The following is a 17,609-nucleotide window of genomic DNA, read 5'->3' on the forward strand; positions in this document are numbered from 1 at the left end:
CTGCTGCAGTCTCTACAAGTAAAAGTAAAAAACAACAACAGAACATGATCTTGCTGAAATAGTCTGTAGAGCAGCTGCAAGGAGACTGTGATAATTTGGAAATAGTTGGATAACGACTCCTGTAGTACCTAGCCATTGGCTGTACTGTCTAGGACTCATAAGGACTTCTCTTCTAGTTCTCAGGTGATCATAGGTGACATTCAGTAGGTTGACATTACTAGCTTGAGTTCCAAAACAATTATGGATCTAGGGTAGTGGTTCCCAAACTTCGGTCCTCCAGATGTTTTGGATTTTAGCTCTCAGAAATCGTGACTGTTGGCCAAGCTGGCTGGGGCTTCTGGGAGCTGAAATCCAAAGCACCTGGATGACCAAAGTTTGGGAATCACTGATCTAGGTTTGTTATCACCCCCATTATATATTGATTGCACGCTGATCGGTGCATAGAAATGTTTTATTTGATTACCACCCATACTAGAAATCCATCTACCTGAGAAGCAGTCTTGGAGAATCAGGGTTGGCAAAAGTAGGTCCCTGCCAGGTGTGACCAGGCTGGTTTTGCTGATTCATAATGCCTGGTGGAACAACCTAAGACTCAGGATGGTTAAAAAGCTGCAGTTCCTGTTTTTTGTCGTCATCTTCTTAGAATTAATCTTCATTAGCCAGAAAGAGGGACAAAGATGATACATTATTTTTAGGAGGCTGTCTTCTTTCTACATTTTTATCCTTGCCATTAAATGTGTTGGACTAAAAAGGAGTTACTGCTTTTCTTTCTCTTCTCTTTCACCCCCTCCCAATACCAATCCACTTAATCCAGTACTCTTTAGGGGGAACAGGGCTTGGTGAAGAACAACCAGAGGCCAGCCCTATTGCAACATGAGTTGCTGGCCTTGGATCGTCTCCTTCCTCAGTAAGACTGCTAAAACTAGGTTCTACTGAGCAGAAGGGCAATACAGCCCAGTCCTCCCTGGGTGTTGGTGGCACACCCCTTTTCCTGCCCTTTAGAGTAGTACATACATTCTTCTGGACATGTTGTTGCATGTATGATTGCTGCCCCTGCCTTGCTTGTGAATCACATTATCTGGTTTTGCCTAAGTGAGGAAGAAGCCTGCGATACTTGCCTCTCCTTGGCTCAAATGTCTTGTTGAGCCACTCCCTCCCAGGAGATGGGAAATGAATGACTGGGGTAAGCTATTCCCTCCTTCTACTACTACTTGCCAAATTGTCCTGTTATGTGATGGTGGCCCTGCTTGAGTGGCTTTCTCAATCAGTGACACATAAGAGATATCACCCTGGTTCTCTCAAATCTTTTCTTCTGGATTGAGTAATATGTCTGTGTAATGAGGGTTTTTTTGCCTAGCTAATTCACAACTCTTTGTCTGTAGTAATTCTGAAAATAACCTGGCTGATTTCTCATAATGGGGTGATTGTCATAAGGCAGCAGCATAAAGTTATGTATATATCTGATTCACCTACAGGAGCTGGTGGTAAAGGGGGTTGATGGCATTTTGCAAATGCTTCATAGCTGGGAACCTTTAATGTATTTGTGTCCAGATGGATGAAGGTCTAATAAGACACAGAGTGCTGAAGCATGGGTAAGTGTTTTGTGATGTGGGGCAATTGTTGCCCCACCAGCAGACTGCTATACCCTATAGAAATGACTTTAAAAGTGACATGACATCATTTTCTTTCCAACCACTTTTTTCATTCATCTTTCTGTGTTGTGGGGTTCATAGGTGTGAAGGAGTGAAACTGCTGTATTTACACCTTTTTGGGATATTTAGATCCTGCCAATTAAAAAAAGGGGGTTCTTGAAGCTAAAGGGATGTCTTGAGGGGCTTCAGGGCCTGCAAAAAGGTGTTGTAGGCTACCCTTTTCTCACCCTAGCACCCCTGCTTATTCCTTACTTTTTTGTGCCCTCGTGTAGTGGTACTGGGGTTTGATTTGTGTAAGTGTGGGCAATACAAGGTCTGCATGCAACTCCATTTAAACTTGTGCCACTCACTGTTTGGCATTATGACAGATGCTTTAACAAAGAATGGAGGGAGGGTATATCTTGTTTTAAAGGATATTGTGCTCATGGGAGTGTGATTTCACATTTAAAACAAGGTCCATCCTTCTATATTTTAAAGCAGAAGTGAGCTACTCTGCTGAATTCTAGCAAGTTATTCATCTAGCTTGTTTGCGAAAACATAAAATGGTGTACCTGTGGCCTGAGAGTGACAGTTTTCATAGATATTTGGCAGTGGGTAGGAGTGAAAATTAAGGTTCTCTTTAAAAAGAGGGAACTCTGAGGAGACCAGATCTGTGTTTCAGTTTCATGGAATTGGGGAGCAGGAGGACAAGCAGACTAGGATAATACAAAGTTGTTTAAAGATGCAATGGTTCACACTAGTAAAGAAAATAGGAAACCTTGACTCTCAGCCTTGGAGAAAGGCAGCATATAAAATAAATAAATAGAAAATAGAGATTCTTTGGCAAATATTCATGTGTATCAATACCATATCCTTTTGTAATTTTCCTCTTTATACTGCACCTTTGCTTTTTTGTTCAGGTAAGGCACATCTAGCATTTGGTATTCAATTGTGCATTCTCTTTCCTGCATGTTTCTAAACAATGTCATTTCCTGTCTGATCAGGAAATGCTTGCTTCCTTCCTTCCTTTCTGCCTAAACAACAAAAGACTTAAAAAAATCTGTTTGGATGAGGCTATTTCCTCTTCCCATCTGTATGAAAGAGATTCTGCAAGGTTCTTTAGCTTAACTTGTGTTGTTGCAACTGCAGTTAGTTCATGTCTTGCATAGTGTGGGTTGATGAGAGTAAAATTATGGAATGTTCTGACTTAGCTGAGTTGTCATTCAGGTGATATTTTATGCATGCATGTACACTCGGACCCTAAAAATGTGCTTTCTGGGTAAAAAAAAAGACAGAATTCTCATTTGTTCAAAGTTTCATAATACAGTATGTGCAGTAATACAGAACATGAAGTGCACCATCTTACTTGTGCAGAATTGTTTTCCAGCATGCTTTTTCACCCAGTTTTGTTTCCTTGCTTGTTAGGCTTTGTGTATCTAGTTGATCCAAGAGGAATCTGGGGCACTCATGCTTAAAAGAACAGGGGTAGAATGCAGAAGTAGCACACAAAAATATATCCTGTGTTCAGTGCACTCTCTGCTTTCCTATTTTGGGAATAGGCATATTACAAGAATAGAGACCTTATCTACGGCCGGTTACAAACCGGCACTTGGGATGTCTGCAGGACGTCCCATTTTAAAAAGGGGCGTCTCTTCTAGATGCCCCTGGGTCTAATATGGACTCTGTCCGTACAATATGGCGCCGGCCGTTCCACACGGCCGGCGCCATCTTTACGTATCGGACGCTGTGTGTCAGAATGTGTCGCGGCGCCTGTGATGTCACGAATGTGCCCCTGGCGCCTCGCGACGTCACAGAGGCGCTGCAGAAAGAAGCTCCATTTTGGAGCTTCTTTTTTGCTCCATAAGGGAGCCGCACGTTGTGGCTGCGACGGCTCCCTTATGGAGCAAGCGGCGGCGGCGGCAGACCACCTCAAAGCGGCGGTCTATAACCCGCCTACCTTATGTACTCAGCTATAAGTGAAATTCATATATAAGTCAAAGAGCTTGTAATAAAGGATATAAAGGATGAAGCAAAGGAAAATGATGCCAAAGAACATTAAAAAAAATTCAGGCAGGCCTGTATGTGCTCACCCTAAAAGCTGGATTGATGAGGAGGGAATTACGATAAATAATGGATGTAAAGGCAAAGTAAAGAAAATGGCAGCTCAGTTAGCAATGATTATAGCCTTTAACTTTAATGTGATAACTTTGCCTGATTTTTACCCAGTAAAGCGGACAAACATACACAAATATGTTATTTAAATCCTTCAAAGCCGGATTCCTCTTAGCCCTCCTTTAAGGAGCATTCAAAAAGGTCAGAAGTGGTGTCACAGTAGAAAGAATAGAGGGAGTTGGTACTTCTTTTAGCTGCTTCTGGGATAGATTAAGCTCTTGTCTTTTACCACTCTACTCATCAGTAAGAGTTAAAGTACAGTATTTTCACTGACCTGTGGATGGCTCAACCCAGGTTTTTGGGTCAATTTTTGACTAAAATTTCTCGACTTATACATGAGTATATACAGTATTTGGTAAATAAAGATGCATGCCCTTGTTATGCATGAGGCCCACATTATGCTCAAAATGCTGCATTAGGTGACTGTCCAAAACATCTTAATCACCACTCCTAGGCCAAACGCCTTCTCAGTTTCTGAACACTTTCTGGGATGGAATGAAATTTGAGAAACTTAATCTACAAGGCTGTGGGAGGCTTGTAAAGAACAAGCTTCTGAGTCGAGATGTGGCTTCTGACTTAACCCTCTCAGGGTGTAATAGTATAAGTCAATCATTTTACAATCAGAACTGTATAAGTAAAATCTGGAGGCCTTTAATGAGAGGTTTACCACCAATATTTGGGAATAGAATTAAATTGCAATGCCTAAAGGTTCCCAAATTTCTTCCCTTCTGCAATGGAAAATGAAGGGAGTTTTATAGACCCTAGAGCTACTAGGGTCTATAAAAAAAATCTGGAAGTGGTCATTGCCAGCCACATGGAAAAGTAAGACTTCCCTTGGTCTCAGTAAAGTGAAAAGGACCTGTATTGTGGAATGGATGCCTCCGTCAGTTGTTCCAGAATCATATTGTGACAATACCTTTAATAGGTTGACCGGAAATGTACTAAACATCTTAATGCTAGCTTACAGAGCCAGTTCATTTCTCAGGCATAGATAGATAGATAGATAGATAGATAGATAGATAGATAGATTTGGAGGGGTTGGGCTGGAGAAATGACAGGGTTCGGGTTGCACAGTTGTATTATCTTCAGCTGATGTAGGAGGAAAGGGGCATTAGTAAGTATTGGTCACCTTAAACAAAGTAGCCTCTCACTTTGACTAATGTGGCTATGAGAACTTGAATGTTTTCCCTTGCCCCATAAAAGAGTGGGGAGCTGTGGCAAAAATAGATGCACTCTTATAGGTCTTACTGGTGATATCGATTCCAGTTTACGTAATAATTCTTTTTAAAAATATTAATGCAGTGAAATGGGCAAAAAGAAGGGGGGAAGTTGGGGAGAAATATCTAGCACATGTTTTGATAATCAACACAGGCTGAATGTACAGTGGGCCCATGCATCTGCTGGCGTTTGGTTCCAGGAACCCCCGGTGGGTACCAAACCCCGTAAATGGTCAAGTCTCATTAAATACAATGGCATAGTAAAATGGTGTCCCTTATATAAAATGACAAATCAGGGTTTGCATTTTAGAGGGCCTGAACTATATGTCCTGAAACACATTTTTCTCTAGGTGTCCTCTACAGAATACACATTCATTTGCAGCTGATGTGGTAAGATCTGACCATTAATTGGATAATGGATAGTAAATGTTGGTCTTTTTGTTGTCAAAATATGAGTCTTTTAGCTCCAGTAAGAGCAATCAGGATGCAGCTGTGTTGACCATCTGCTGAATTCTATGTTGCACATGAGTCAGCAGTGTAATGTGGCAGCTAACAAAGCCAATATGATTCTAGGCTGCATCAAGAGGAGCATAGTGTCATGAGTGAGAAAAGTAAATGTGCCACTCTATATCGGTTGTGTCCCGTTCTGGGCACCATAGTTCAAGGATGTTGACAAACTGGGTATGTTCAGAGGAGGGCCACCAAAATGGTAAAAAATCTGGAAACCATGCCCTATGAGCAGTGGCTTAGGGGCTAGGCATGTTTAACCTGCAAAAGAGAAGATTAAGAGGTGACATGATAGCCATTTTAAATATTTGGAAGGATGTCATAGTGAGGATGGAGCGAGCTTGTTTGCTGCTGCTTCAGAGACTAGAACACGGATTCAAGCTACAGGAAACAAGATTCCCCCTATACATTAGGAAGAACTTCTTGATAATAAGAGCTGTTCGACAGTGGAACACACTGTCTCAGAGTGTGGTGGAATCTCATTCTTAGGTGTGTTTTTTAAAAAAACAGGCTGGATGGCCACCCGCCAGGAGTGTTTTAATTGTGTGTTCCTGCATGGCAGGTTTGGATTGGATGGCCCTTGGTCTCTTCTGATTCTGTGATTATGTGACATACAAATGTCTGCAAATATTAAAAGTATTTTTACTGCAAAAAATTTATTAGTGTACTGTATACAATCAGAAAGGAATGACCACTGAATATGCTGACATTGTATGCAACAAGGAAGCATTCCCTGTGTTACATCATCAGCATTAGCTGAAGTGGCTAGTTTTTTCCTAAACAGATTTTTCAATATTAAAGCTATGAAGGCAGTTTTCCACTGATTACACAGGGCAATCTAAACCTTTCTTCCACTTTCTTCTGCTGTCACTGACATAAAATTCTATATTTTGAACAAATGCTTGGAAATTACTTTTTCTCTAAGGTTATAGTTAGTGATTCCAACAGTGAAGGAGTAGCTAAGGCATAATAGTTATGAATGACTGAAGACGGAGTAGGCTGGAGCACCCACTCACAATGGTGTCATGGAAGACTTCATCTTGTGCCCATCTGTTGGTGCACACCATTCAATAAACCTGTAGCACTTGTTGTTCCAGACCAGTGCTGTGCTAGTCTTATTTGAAGGTTGAACTGACCATATTCTCTGTAGGTTGTTTGTGCATTTTTTTTTATCTTATGGATAAGAGAAAGGGGAAATGACTTGGACTATGCAGGAATGACGTGACATGCATGGTAGGGTTGGGTTGAATGGCTTGGTACTTTGACTTCCTCATAGGGGAAAAAACACACACCGTCTTTATAATGGAGGTGGGGCAGTATGCACTGTTTCTGTGCTAGGCAGAAAGGCAATAGCTGGGTGGTGAAGCATATGCTTCCCATTTTGAAGTTCCCAAGTTCAATCTTGGCAGTTAAAATAGGTGGTGAAAAAGCAGCATTGCCAGACAGGTAGACAAAACTAGGATAAAGTAAACAGATCTGACATAAAGCATCATTTGTTTTGCCTCTTTACATACTAGGGATTTCTTGTATGAGAACAGGGCTATCGCAAGGCATAGAGTTGTTGAAACTATCTCCCCCCAAGTACAGTATGGTGCAGGCATTGTGGTCATTGCTATATATTTTATGTTAAATACCCAGCGTGACAGAAAGGTGACTTTTGTACAGTATGTAAATGGAATGCCTTTGAAGGTCAAAGAAGTCTCTATCAAAATCACTTGAAATCCTAGTCAACAACTCTGCTTTATATGATTAAAAATTATTGCCCTTATGCTTTCTAGCTTACCTCTACAACTATAAGGATTAAAGATTTGCTTCTGTACTTATTTTCTTCTTTAAATGAAAACTGAAATTAGCAGGAAACAAAGTTCTGGACCCAGTTTGTGGCATATGTATATTATTGTAAATATGTTTAGTGAACAATTTTAAATATTTTATTCTGAAGGAAAGCCACATTCTATGTTTAGAATAAACTCTGTCTAGTCTTACAAGATGGATGCTCCCTCCAACTTTGACATTTTGAGAGAAACAGGTGGCAAACCACAGAAGGTGTGAAGACTTTTTTTGGGAAGCAATCATGAAGAGCAGTAAAGTGTCAGATCAGAGAAAATGGAAATTCCCCCCTCTGCACATCTCCCTTGTGTCTTCTGAGCTTTTTCCAAGTGTTGCTATCAGTTCATATCTATTCTCTGTTGGTAGTAGGATATTGGAAATTTGAACTTTTTAAAAGAATCTGAGGTCAATATGTAAAAGGTGCAGGATCCTGCAGTTAAAAGTTATGCTAGATACCCCAATAACTGAGCTAATGCCATGGCTCCTAGTGTTAACCATTTGTAAGACTCTGAAAGAATTCTTGGTTTAAGAACTAGGAGAGGAAAAACACCCCCCTCCAAGGCATCTCATTCTGTATTGAATAGCGAGCTCTCAAAATGTGTACATCATTTAAAATGGCTGTGTAGTTATAGATTTCTGTGACTAATGCAGAAGATGCAAAGTCATCATTGTTGTCAGAAATCAGCCCAACAGTACCAAGTAATGCTGAGTTGGAAATGCTTTACGCACCTATGTGCTACCCACAGACACTAACAAAGTTGGGTTTGCACCTTTGACATTCAGTTTTCTTTAGTTAGTTCCTGGCTCATATGTTTTAAGTCAAGCTTTGAGTCTTGAATTCAGTTGTGTGGAATTCAGCTCTGCTTTTGCTGTTATGTTGTGATTTACTTTTGAGGAGACAGGCCTGGACAGAGTTGTGCTTTGGATGCATGAAAATAGTTAAACTGTGGCTTACTCCTGAGTTGGCATGTTTTTAAAAAAATCAGCTGCCCTTTGGATGCTTGGTGGGAAAGTTTGCCAGTGCTAAGAATCCCAAAGTTATTACCTGACTTATATCCTCAACCCCACCCCTTTGCCCCTGGAATGCACTCCTGGTGACCCTTCCAAAATTGGAATCAGGGCCCCAGGCCAGAAAAAAACAACAAATGTCCTTTAAGCACCAGCTAATTAGTCTTTTGAGGATGGAGTATCAGGTGGGATAAGAGCTCAGGACTGTTCCACATGGGTGAAAGCAAGCTTGCAGAACAGTGTTTGAGACACTACAGCACACAAGATCCTATGTGCATTTAAGCCAACAGATTCAGTGGTTCAGTTGTTGGCTATTGGGACCAGATGTGGGAAAGAGCACTTTACCAAGGCAAATACTACTTCTGTAACATTTTGATCCATTTTTCAGTGGGTATCATAATTCAGGAACTGGGAAGTGAAGAGAACCAGTAGATTAGCAACGTTACAGAATGAGAGTATCTTGCTGTTTGAAGTGGCTGCTGCACCTCCCCCCCCCCCCCCCCCGCAGATTTATAGGGGTGTTAAGTTCATACTGGACAAATCTGTCTACAAAGGATGACTTTTCCTGTACACGTCAAGCTAAATTGTAGAACTGGAAAAGGTGCAAAATAGGACAACTGGAATGACCCAGTGGCTAAAGCAGTGGTTCCCAACCTTTTCTATGCCCCACACCCCTAGGAAATATTTGATTAACGTTTGCACCCCCAACAAAAGTAATGACACATTTGAAGATAAGGAAGTCTAATTTTTGAACTGTATATAATAATGTGCAGGAACAAATTAGTTGTTAAAAACAAGCTTTTAACTCAGTACATAAAATGCAAATCTAAATTGAGCAATTAGATTCTAATTTATTCAGAAAAAAATTGAGTACCGTAATTACTTGTGACTTGTCACTCAAGGACACAAATCATTCTTGGTTGCTTTCCCTGAAAATCCATGGTGCACTCCAGGATAGGAACCTCTGAGCTAGAGCAACTCCCCTGTAAGTTGTGAACAGTGTTTGGGGCTGTTTAATTTAGGTAAAAGGATGTATGTAAGGGTATACAGTTATGCATAGTGTGGAAAAAAAGGGATAGGGACCCAGGAGAAGTTTTTGCTCTCCCACCCATAATGCTAGAACCTGAGGTCGTCTGCTGCTGCCAAATGTGGCAGATCAGAATGAATAAAAAGGAAGCAGTACTTAGGTGAATAGTTAAACTTTGGAACTCCCAAACCGGTAACTTTAAAGGGGTATTGGACAAATTCCTGAAGGGAATGATTATTAGAGGCTGCTGTTAAGATCTATCTATCTATATTTTGTTGTATGCCTTTAAGTCCTTTCCAACTTATGAGGACCCTAAGGCGAATCTACATAGGGCTTTCTTGGCAAGGGTTTGCTATTCCCTTCCTCTGAAGTTGAGAGTATGTGACTTGCCCAACGTAGGGTGTGTTTTTTGTGGAGGATCAGAAGCAGTAGTAGTTGGGAACACAAGCAAGAGGACATTTATTTGTGTTCAACTTGGGGGTGGCTTCCCATGGATGATTGGCAATGGAGGGAACACAATTTTGGATTCAAGAGGAAGAGGCCCTTTTGGTCTCTTCTTGCATTCTTAGATTTGAGTCTAAGAGAGGTTTGAGGATGGAGAGGAAAGGCTTAGATTTTTTCCAGACTATGTCCTGAAGGTTTATGCACCCCAATCTTTCTAGCCCAAGTGCAGGGGCTTGTTGTGCTGGCTGCCTTTTCCTCCTCAACACTCCCTCTCAGCATAAAAAGAGCAGGTAAAATAAAAGTCAGCTGGGCGTTGGCCAGAGGACCGATCCCTAGTGGCTGCTTCCTGTGATCAGTATCCAGGGCAGGCTGTGACTCTCCTGGTGAGCATTGCAAAGGACTTTGCTCCTGTAAAGCTGATAGGCCCAGCCTTATCTCAAAGAACACCCAGATTGTATTTGCTGTGGGGCTGTAATTGAAAGCTCGAGCTGGCTTTTCTTCTTCTTTGCTTTTTGTTGGAAGTATCTGCTGCAGTGAGGATACCTGCAAATGAGTTAAGGCCTCTTTGCCCAGGTTGGTGATGTATTGATGTCACCAAGAAACTTGTATGTGAGCCTTAAAACCACTCCAAGGGATATTTTGGACCAGCCAGGCAACTTGGAATGCATTGTGTTGGTGGGTATGTTTTGTAGACTTTTGTAGTTCATTACCATGCTTCTGTTGCAGTTTTTAGTTGAACGGCCAACTATCTGATAGCTACCCTCTCCTTTTCCTCCCCTGCCACCCACCCGCCTTGACACTCCATCTGTAAGCCAAGCTCCATTGCCTCCTCTTCAGTCAAAACCTGCCTGGGGGTGGGGGGTGGGGAGTGGGACTCAGGAACGGTTGTTTTTCCTCTAATATGATAAGGAGCTGTGCAGGGCAAAAGGGGGGTTCTTGCTGCTGATTGGCGGCCTAGCTGCCCAAGAATGCTCTGGCCCGATTCCCAGAATCCAGTACTGTACTCTGTGTTTGTTTGTTTCTGAGCCTGTGGTCTGGTGCTACTGTGACAGGAAATGGGGAAGCTGGAGGGGAGGGCTGGGTGGGGGGAGAGAGAGAAGGGAGGCGTCTGTCTATGTGCCTGTGAAATCTCTTTGTCCCCAGAGCTCAGCTGCAAATTCCCACAGAGAAAAGACTGGCCTTTGTGTTGTCAAAGGGTTTCCAACTTGTCTAGCTCCTGCGCCTAGTGAGAAGAGGCTGGAAATCTGTATCCTGGCATTTTTGCCCACTGCCTCCATGAGCAGCAAAGACAAGAGCTTGTACAAGAGAAGATCTCTTCAGTGGCATATTTTTCTTCTTCTTGAGGCCATGCATCATTACAAACTAAATTAGGGGAGCGCTTATTGGATGTTTGAGCACTTCAGATTATGCAAGAGACGTCACCAGTGGTGTGCGTGTGTGCAGGTGTTCCAGATACATATGCGATCATTGCAGGAGCAAATACACTCTTAACAGCCTCAGCTGTAGTCAAGCTCTCCTGGCTGCATGTAGACTTTCTCTGGCTATTTTCAGCTGTAGAAATTCTTTCCTCATTAACCCCAGTTGTCTCAATGATTAATGTGGTACTTGCTTGTATAGGCCCTCTTAAAAGGCTTTCCCCCATGTGTATTTGTTACTGCTTTGGCTGTGCTAATAGCAAGTCTTCTCTCCTGGTTCTAGTTCTGGGATATTTTGCCTTCAGCTTCCATCATCCCCAGTATAGCTGGTGGGATAAAGGAAGGTGGGAATTGCAGTCCACAGCATTTGGAAGCCATGAATTTTCCTCTACATGCTCTTCTTGATGTCGGGATTAGACTTTGAACCACAAATGCCTTTATTTCTTTTTAAATGAATAGGCTTGCTAGTCTCCCAAAAAGAGGTGCTTGAGATGTTGGTCTTTCTGTGGAGCTCTTTCTTGTGTTTTGGCTGTAATGTCCATGCCTTGCAACCACAAGCTATTATTTTTATTTCTTAGCAGCCACAGTTTTCCTGCTTCTCTTGCTTAGTTCCAGGGTTACTCAAGCCATGATGGTGCTTCTTGAAGGTGATACTTGGCTAATTTCCCTGTTGTCCAGTTACCGGAATGGGAGTGGTGGTGTTTTCAACTATCTGAATCTGCTACAATCAGGGACTGGGCAAAGCATGGTCCATGGATAGCTCCTCTGTCACACCACAAAGTCCTCCCCATTTTTATTCACAAAGCCGCCTTATGCTTCTAAAATGAGTGGGATTTTACCATCTTTCTTCCCCCTCCCCAAACCTGCAGGCCCACGGTGTACCTTGCTTTTTCGGTTTCTTTCAGATCTTGAAAAGAAGGGTCTGGAATTATAGGGGTGCTGCGTCTCTAGCGTATGAAATTTAGCTTGTGTACCTACTGAAGCAGCCCTGCGTCAGAAATGCACACACAAACCCTCCTTTGACTCCCCAGAAGGACAGCTGCCCTCCAGCCAGATTTCTGACATACCATTAGAACAATCCCTTCTCTCTGTTTTGCTGCCGACTGGGCATCATTTCCTTTCCTGTTGTGTATATCCGCCACATTCTCCCTTCCCCCTTACCCCACCTCAGTGCTGCTACTCCCTTCCTGAGAGGCTTGGGGTGTAACCCTTGGTCTGAGCAGGCCAGGGCTCATGTTTCATTGGATTTTGGTGTTTACCGTGTCCCATTGTTTCACGGAGTGTGACTACTCTGCTTCTGTTTGTCCCATCCCCCAAAAAACTATTCTGTGGCTGAAAATTGTACATCTGTAAACAGACCTGATCACTGAATTTTGAATAGCAAAATGGCTCCTGTCAACAAGCACAGCAAGCATCCTGAATACAGATAGAAGGGTGGGGCAGAGTCTGCATCAAAGCTACAATAAGACTTTATGATTTGCATTCTAATTTTAATGCCACCTAACTTTTCAAAAAAGTTCTGAAGGAGTCCAAAATTTACATGCTTTCACAGCAGCTTAGTTGGGCCTAACAAAGGTATTGTATGAATATGGCTTTGGGAGGTTCGTTTTTGTTTTGCTGGAACCAAAAGGTGTCTCTTTTCCCATCCACCTCCTCTGCTACTACTTCCTCATTCATTCATCTTCGCTAAGGAATTAAGCCGAACTGTTCTTGAGGCTTGCTAGGGTCTTGATTACATTGATCTTGATGCTTCTGTCCCATGTGATTTCATGTCTTCCACTCATTCTCTCCAGCAGTCTAAATGGTAGCCTTTCCTTTTCCTACCCCCCCCCCCTTTCCCTTATCTCTCCTTTCTTATCTTCCTCTCCTGGTTGCTTAGCTTTTCCCCATATATGGACAGGTAAGGCATTCATGAGTATAAGCCGGGACACTAGTAATGTGAGTGTTCTTCCTGATTAGGCATGTAATCTTCAGCCCTTGAGGGTTCAGGGATTGGCTGCAAGTAGGGTAGGGAGCCAGACGAGTCTCTTGAAGAAATCAGATCAACTAGCTAAACCAGTCTTGTGTGAGTCTCTCTCTCACACACACATGCACACGCACACATGTACGTACATTGGGGCAAAGCTTTACCTTTCTGCCTTGGGCCAGTTCTAGTTGGGTGTGGGACACACCCTGAGTACGGCTCAAGCCTTTCCTCTTTTTGCTGAAGCCTGGCTGGCTACCAGGAAGAAAAGAGAAGGAGCTCTTTGGAAGGGATTGGGCTGGCCTGCAATGGTCTGTGGTGCCCTTAACGTTCCTTCTTGTATAGGATGAACTTGCTGGTGGTGCAGGGAGTGGCAAAATGTTCAACATCCACACAACACAGCGAACAAAGCTATCACACTGGGATTTTTTCCCTTCCTCTTCTGCACTTGGCAAAGGAAGGCATCTTTGCAGTAAAAATAAAAACCAGTGTAGGAATGTGGAAAGCGAATCATGGGATAAGAAACAGGTGAATGAAAACTCAATCCAGGAGCAAGAAACCTCTTCTGCTTTGTGGTTCTGTAAATTGCTGGGTGATTCTTTCTTTCTTTCTTTCTTGCACTTGAATCTTTTCCATTTGTTCCCTGGCCTCTCTTTTGTACTGCTTTTTTTTATTCTTTTTTAAAAATTATTTTATAAACAAATACATACAATACATATAATTTCTATTAACACAAACCTAAACATATAAACCTATCAACATAAATTACATAAAAACATATAATCACATAGACACCTGTACATCTCTTATCTTACCAAACAGCTCTTGGCCGTAAATCCTCATAGTCCTATCCATACATACCCCCGTACAACACGTACATATACATAAAACATTATCCTTATTCTTATAACTGTTTCATAAAAAAACCTTCAACTGATAAAGCTAGTTTTTTTCTATCTAAAAATGGATTTGCTTCTGCTTTTTTTTTTTAAACAGGCAAGGGTATGTGTGTGTTTGTAGCCACCAGACTGCTTGCCAAACTAAACAGATGTTGTTGTTAATTAAAATGCTATCAATAGCCCAAGTTGATATAAAATGCACATTCAGCTCTCAGACAGTGTGCATTCTGCGCTTTCGTCAAAACATGTTAACTAAAGTGCATAGGAACTATGTGCAAAATGTTTCTTTCCTTCCACTGTTTAAGGAAAAAGTGTGCAGCTAAGCAGGACACTGAAGCATAGTTGTCATCTCTATGTATAGGCTGTGCCTTCACAGGTTTGATCCCAAATTCCTCCCTCCTGATTTTTTGCTTCTTTCAAGGACTAAAAAACATGGCTGCTTTTTAATGGCCAACTTAGTTATGTGCTCACAGAATACACACAGCCCCACCTTTAGCCAAGAAATAGGCACCTGCCAGCCAGTATGGCTGTAGACGCTCCATAATCTAGAATAGAAATCTTAGCTGCCCTGATAAAAATATTTCCTAACAGTATGGCTTTGGAACATGTCTTGGACATCTTTCTAGCTCTTTAGTGAGGAAATATGGCATCCAGCAGTCTGTAGGTGGAGCTGACGATTTGGCACAAGCCTCCTCTGCCCTATGCCTGTGTCCTTGAAGGTGCAGCTTGGCAAAAATTAAAGAATGGGTGAAGACTTTGGTTTATGCTCCTAGAATATCAGGAGAGGAGCAAGTAGTATGCTAGCCTGAAGCAAGGTTTCAACCTAAGAAAAGCTTAAAAGAAGTACTGGGTTATGAAGTAGCATGGAGGTGGTGCAGTGTAGGTAGGAGTGCTTTTGGAGGCAAAAGACCCTTTTCAATATGTGGCAGCAAGCCCACATGGGGTTTGATATGGGAAGTACTCCTAATTGCAGCTCCTTAAGTTTACCTGTACAGTGAACATGGGGGCAAGCCTTTACACATACAATTTTTAGGTACACACTTTTAACAAATTAAAGTACAAAGATATCTTATGGAGTACACCAAGGCTAGGCAGCTGGGTGGCCATCTACATGTTTAGGACTACACTTCCCATAATTACCAGCTAGCATTTTTCTTGGCTGAGCATTATGGGCTTTGTAGAAAAATTAATTTGTAGGGTCTCAGGTTTGTTGTATGTTGTTGTGTGCCTTCAAATCATTTCTGACTTATGGTGACCCTAAGGCAAATCTATCATGAGTTTTCCTTGGCAAATTTCTTCAGAAAGGGCTTGCCATTGCCATCCCCTGAGGTTGAGAGATTGTGACTTGTCCAAGGGTCATCCAGTGAGTTTACATAGCTGAGCTGGGAATTGAACCTTGTCTCAAGAGTCGTAGTCCAGCACTCAAACCACTCTGTCACGCTTTGCCTATCTCTAAAATGCATAATTTAAATCTTGGACAGAGGAGAAAATGTGGGAGGGCATTCAGAACTGCTTGGCATGTTATTCCACACCATCATATTTCCACTTTCTTAGAGTAACATTTGGGGGGGGGAGGATCTGCAGTTCAGTAGTTTTCTTTGCAGGAGATTCCCAATTCAATCTCTGCCCTGTGGAATTTCCAGGAAAAGAAGTGCTACAAGGTAGTGTAAACAATTCTATGCTGGGTGGATCAGTCATTTGACTATGGCAGTTCCTTAAATTCTGTTTTCTATGTCTATGGAGAGCCAGCATGGCATAGCGGGTTGAATGTTGGACTGTGACTCGAGACCAGGGTTCGATTCCCAGTTTGGCTATGGAAACCCACTGGGTGACCATGGGCAAGTCATACTCTTTCAACCTCAGGGGAAGGCAATGACCAACCTTCTCTGAACAAATCTTGCCTATAAAGCCCCATGATAGGTTTGCTTTAGGGTCACCATATGTTGGAAACCAATTGAAGGCACACAACAAACAAAAAACATGTCTATGAAGCTGGAGAAAAGTGGTACTCCATAAGTGCAACTGGAGGTCATGCATAGTTAATGTGACCTTTTGTACATGATCATAAACAGAATGTAGGATCTCTGAGCACAAGGAGTCCAAACCTTTACCATAAGTTGTGATGGTGATATCAATCTGATAACTACATTCTATTCATCTCTTCATTTCCAAAATTCTTTTCATTTGTGATTTGAACTGTTATTATTTTCGCAATAGTGATTTTTGCAAAGCAAATTATAAAAAAAAAAATATGCAGCAACCTGTTGTTGACCTAAGGTGGCACATGTGGGAGAACTCTTGCTCAGTATTCCTGCCTTTAGAATAAAGAGGTCTCATGTATTGCCTTCTTGGCTGCTTTTTGTTCCAAGGACAACATTCTCAGCACTTAAGCACAATTCAAGTTTGGGAATCTGTTTTGTTTTTTGTTTTTCTACAAACCAGAGATCCACCAACTGGAGTTGGGATGCAAAAAGACATCAGTTTAGAATGGGTTGTTTTATGTACTAGAACTAAAGGGAACTTGCAATCCTTCCATGTAGAAATCCATTCCTGGTTACTCTAAGCTTTCTTTATTTCAGCAGTATAATTTAGGGTGAGATAGGAGTGACTTTGCAATTGTTAGTGTTAAATATTTAGGAGTTGGCAACCCTTGCTGATATACTTACAGTTTACCTCAAGATCTGCAGTGTATCCAGATCTACCTCTTGCTCACCACTAGCAGTATGAAAGAGCATATGAGAAGCCCCTTATTTAAAATGAGAAATTTTAGGCGGGTCACTGTATTTTGTCTTCAGTCCTTAATCTATGCGGGGAATACTGTAACTGCAGTGACATCAGATTCCCAAGTTGTTTTAAGAATTCCTGGAGCATTAGTAAGTAATTCACATTCATACTGTAGAACTTTTTGTTTTAGATAAAAAGAGATTTTTGCTGATCCTGTGATGAAGAGGTGGAGAAACACACCTTTTCTGGTCAACCATAGAGGTGAAAGAGTGTCCCTTCTGCTTTTTGTCTAGTCAGTCTTTGCTTGGAGAGCCAACTTGTGCTGACAAATGTAACTGCACTGCTGTGTTATGGTAATACCAGTTGCACTGTACTGCTTGCGATTTTAAGTGCACCCATTTAAACATGTGTCAAACGTGGCTGCTTTTGTTTCAGAGAAAATCAACTATATCTTGTCTGGGCAATGCTCCTTATCCACAAAGGCTCCTAATACTACTTTTCTCCTGAAATTTGATTATTTGCTGAAAATTGCATCCACTTGGCTGGTTTTTGCAACCAACTGTGCTGTTGACCATATGGGGTGCCCATGGTCAGTCATGGGGACCCAGTTTGGTAAACAACACTTCTCTTTGTTTCCAAAATGAAGCTTGCTGGGTTAAGAATGCCCTTTTAAACATCTGACTTAAAATCTTGTGTAGCTTTGCCCTGATACACTGGATAGGAAAAGAGATGACAAGGATAGAAGACGTTTATTCTGTGGAGTACTATTCCT

General features: G+C 41.9%; 1 protein-coding gene across 14 annotated transcripts in view; it reads left to right on the top strand.

Moving 5' to 3' along the window:
- The window catches only part of CTNND1 (catenin delta 1), a 78,165-nt gene that overhangs the window by 7,452 nt on the left and 53,104 nt on the right, over positions 1-17,609 (top strand). Inside the window, exon 1 of one of the 14 annotated variants that reach the window (XM_042446359.1) lies at positions 10,323-10,511. The exons of 10 other annotated variants lie outside the window; for them this stretch is intronic. In XM_042446359.1, coding sequence (XP_042302293.1) covers positions 10,425-10,511 — 87 coding nt within the window. In that variant the 5' untranslated portion in view covers positions 10,323-10,424. Of the gene's footprint in view, positions 1-10,322; positions 10,512-17,609 lie in introns of those variants that run through there. 3 more of the 14 variants (XM_042446363.1, XM_042446357.1, XM_042446352.1) reach the window with 3 other exon arrangements.

The sequence above is a fragment of the Sceloporus undulatus genome, chromosome 1, assembly GCF_019175285.1.
Source record: "Sceloporus undulatus isolate JIND9_A2432 ecotype Alabama chromosome 1, SceUnd_v1.1, whole genome shotgun sequence".
Taxonomy (NCBI): domain Eukaryota; kingdom Metazoa; phylum Chordata; class Lepidosauria; order Squamata; family Phrynosomatidae; genus Sceloporus; species Sceloporus undulatus.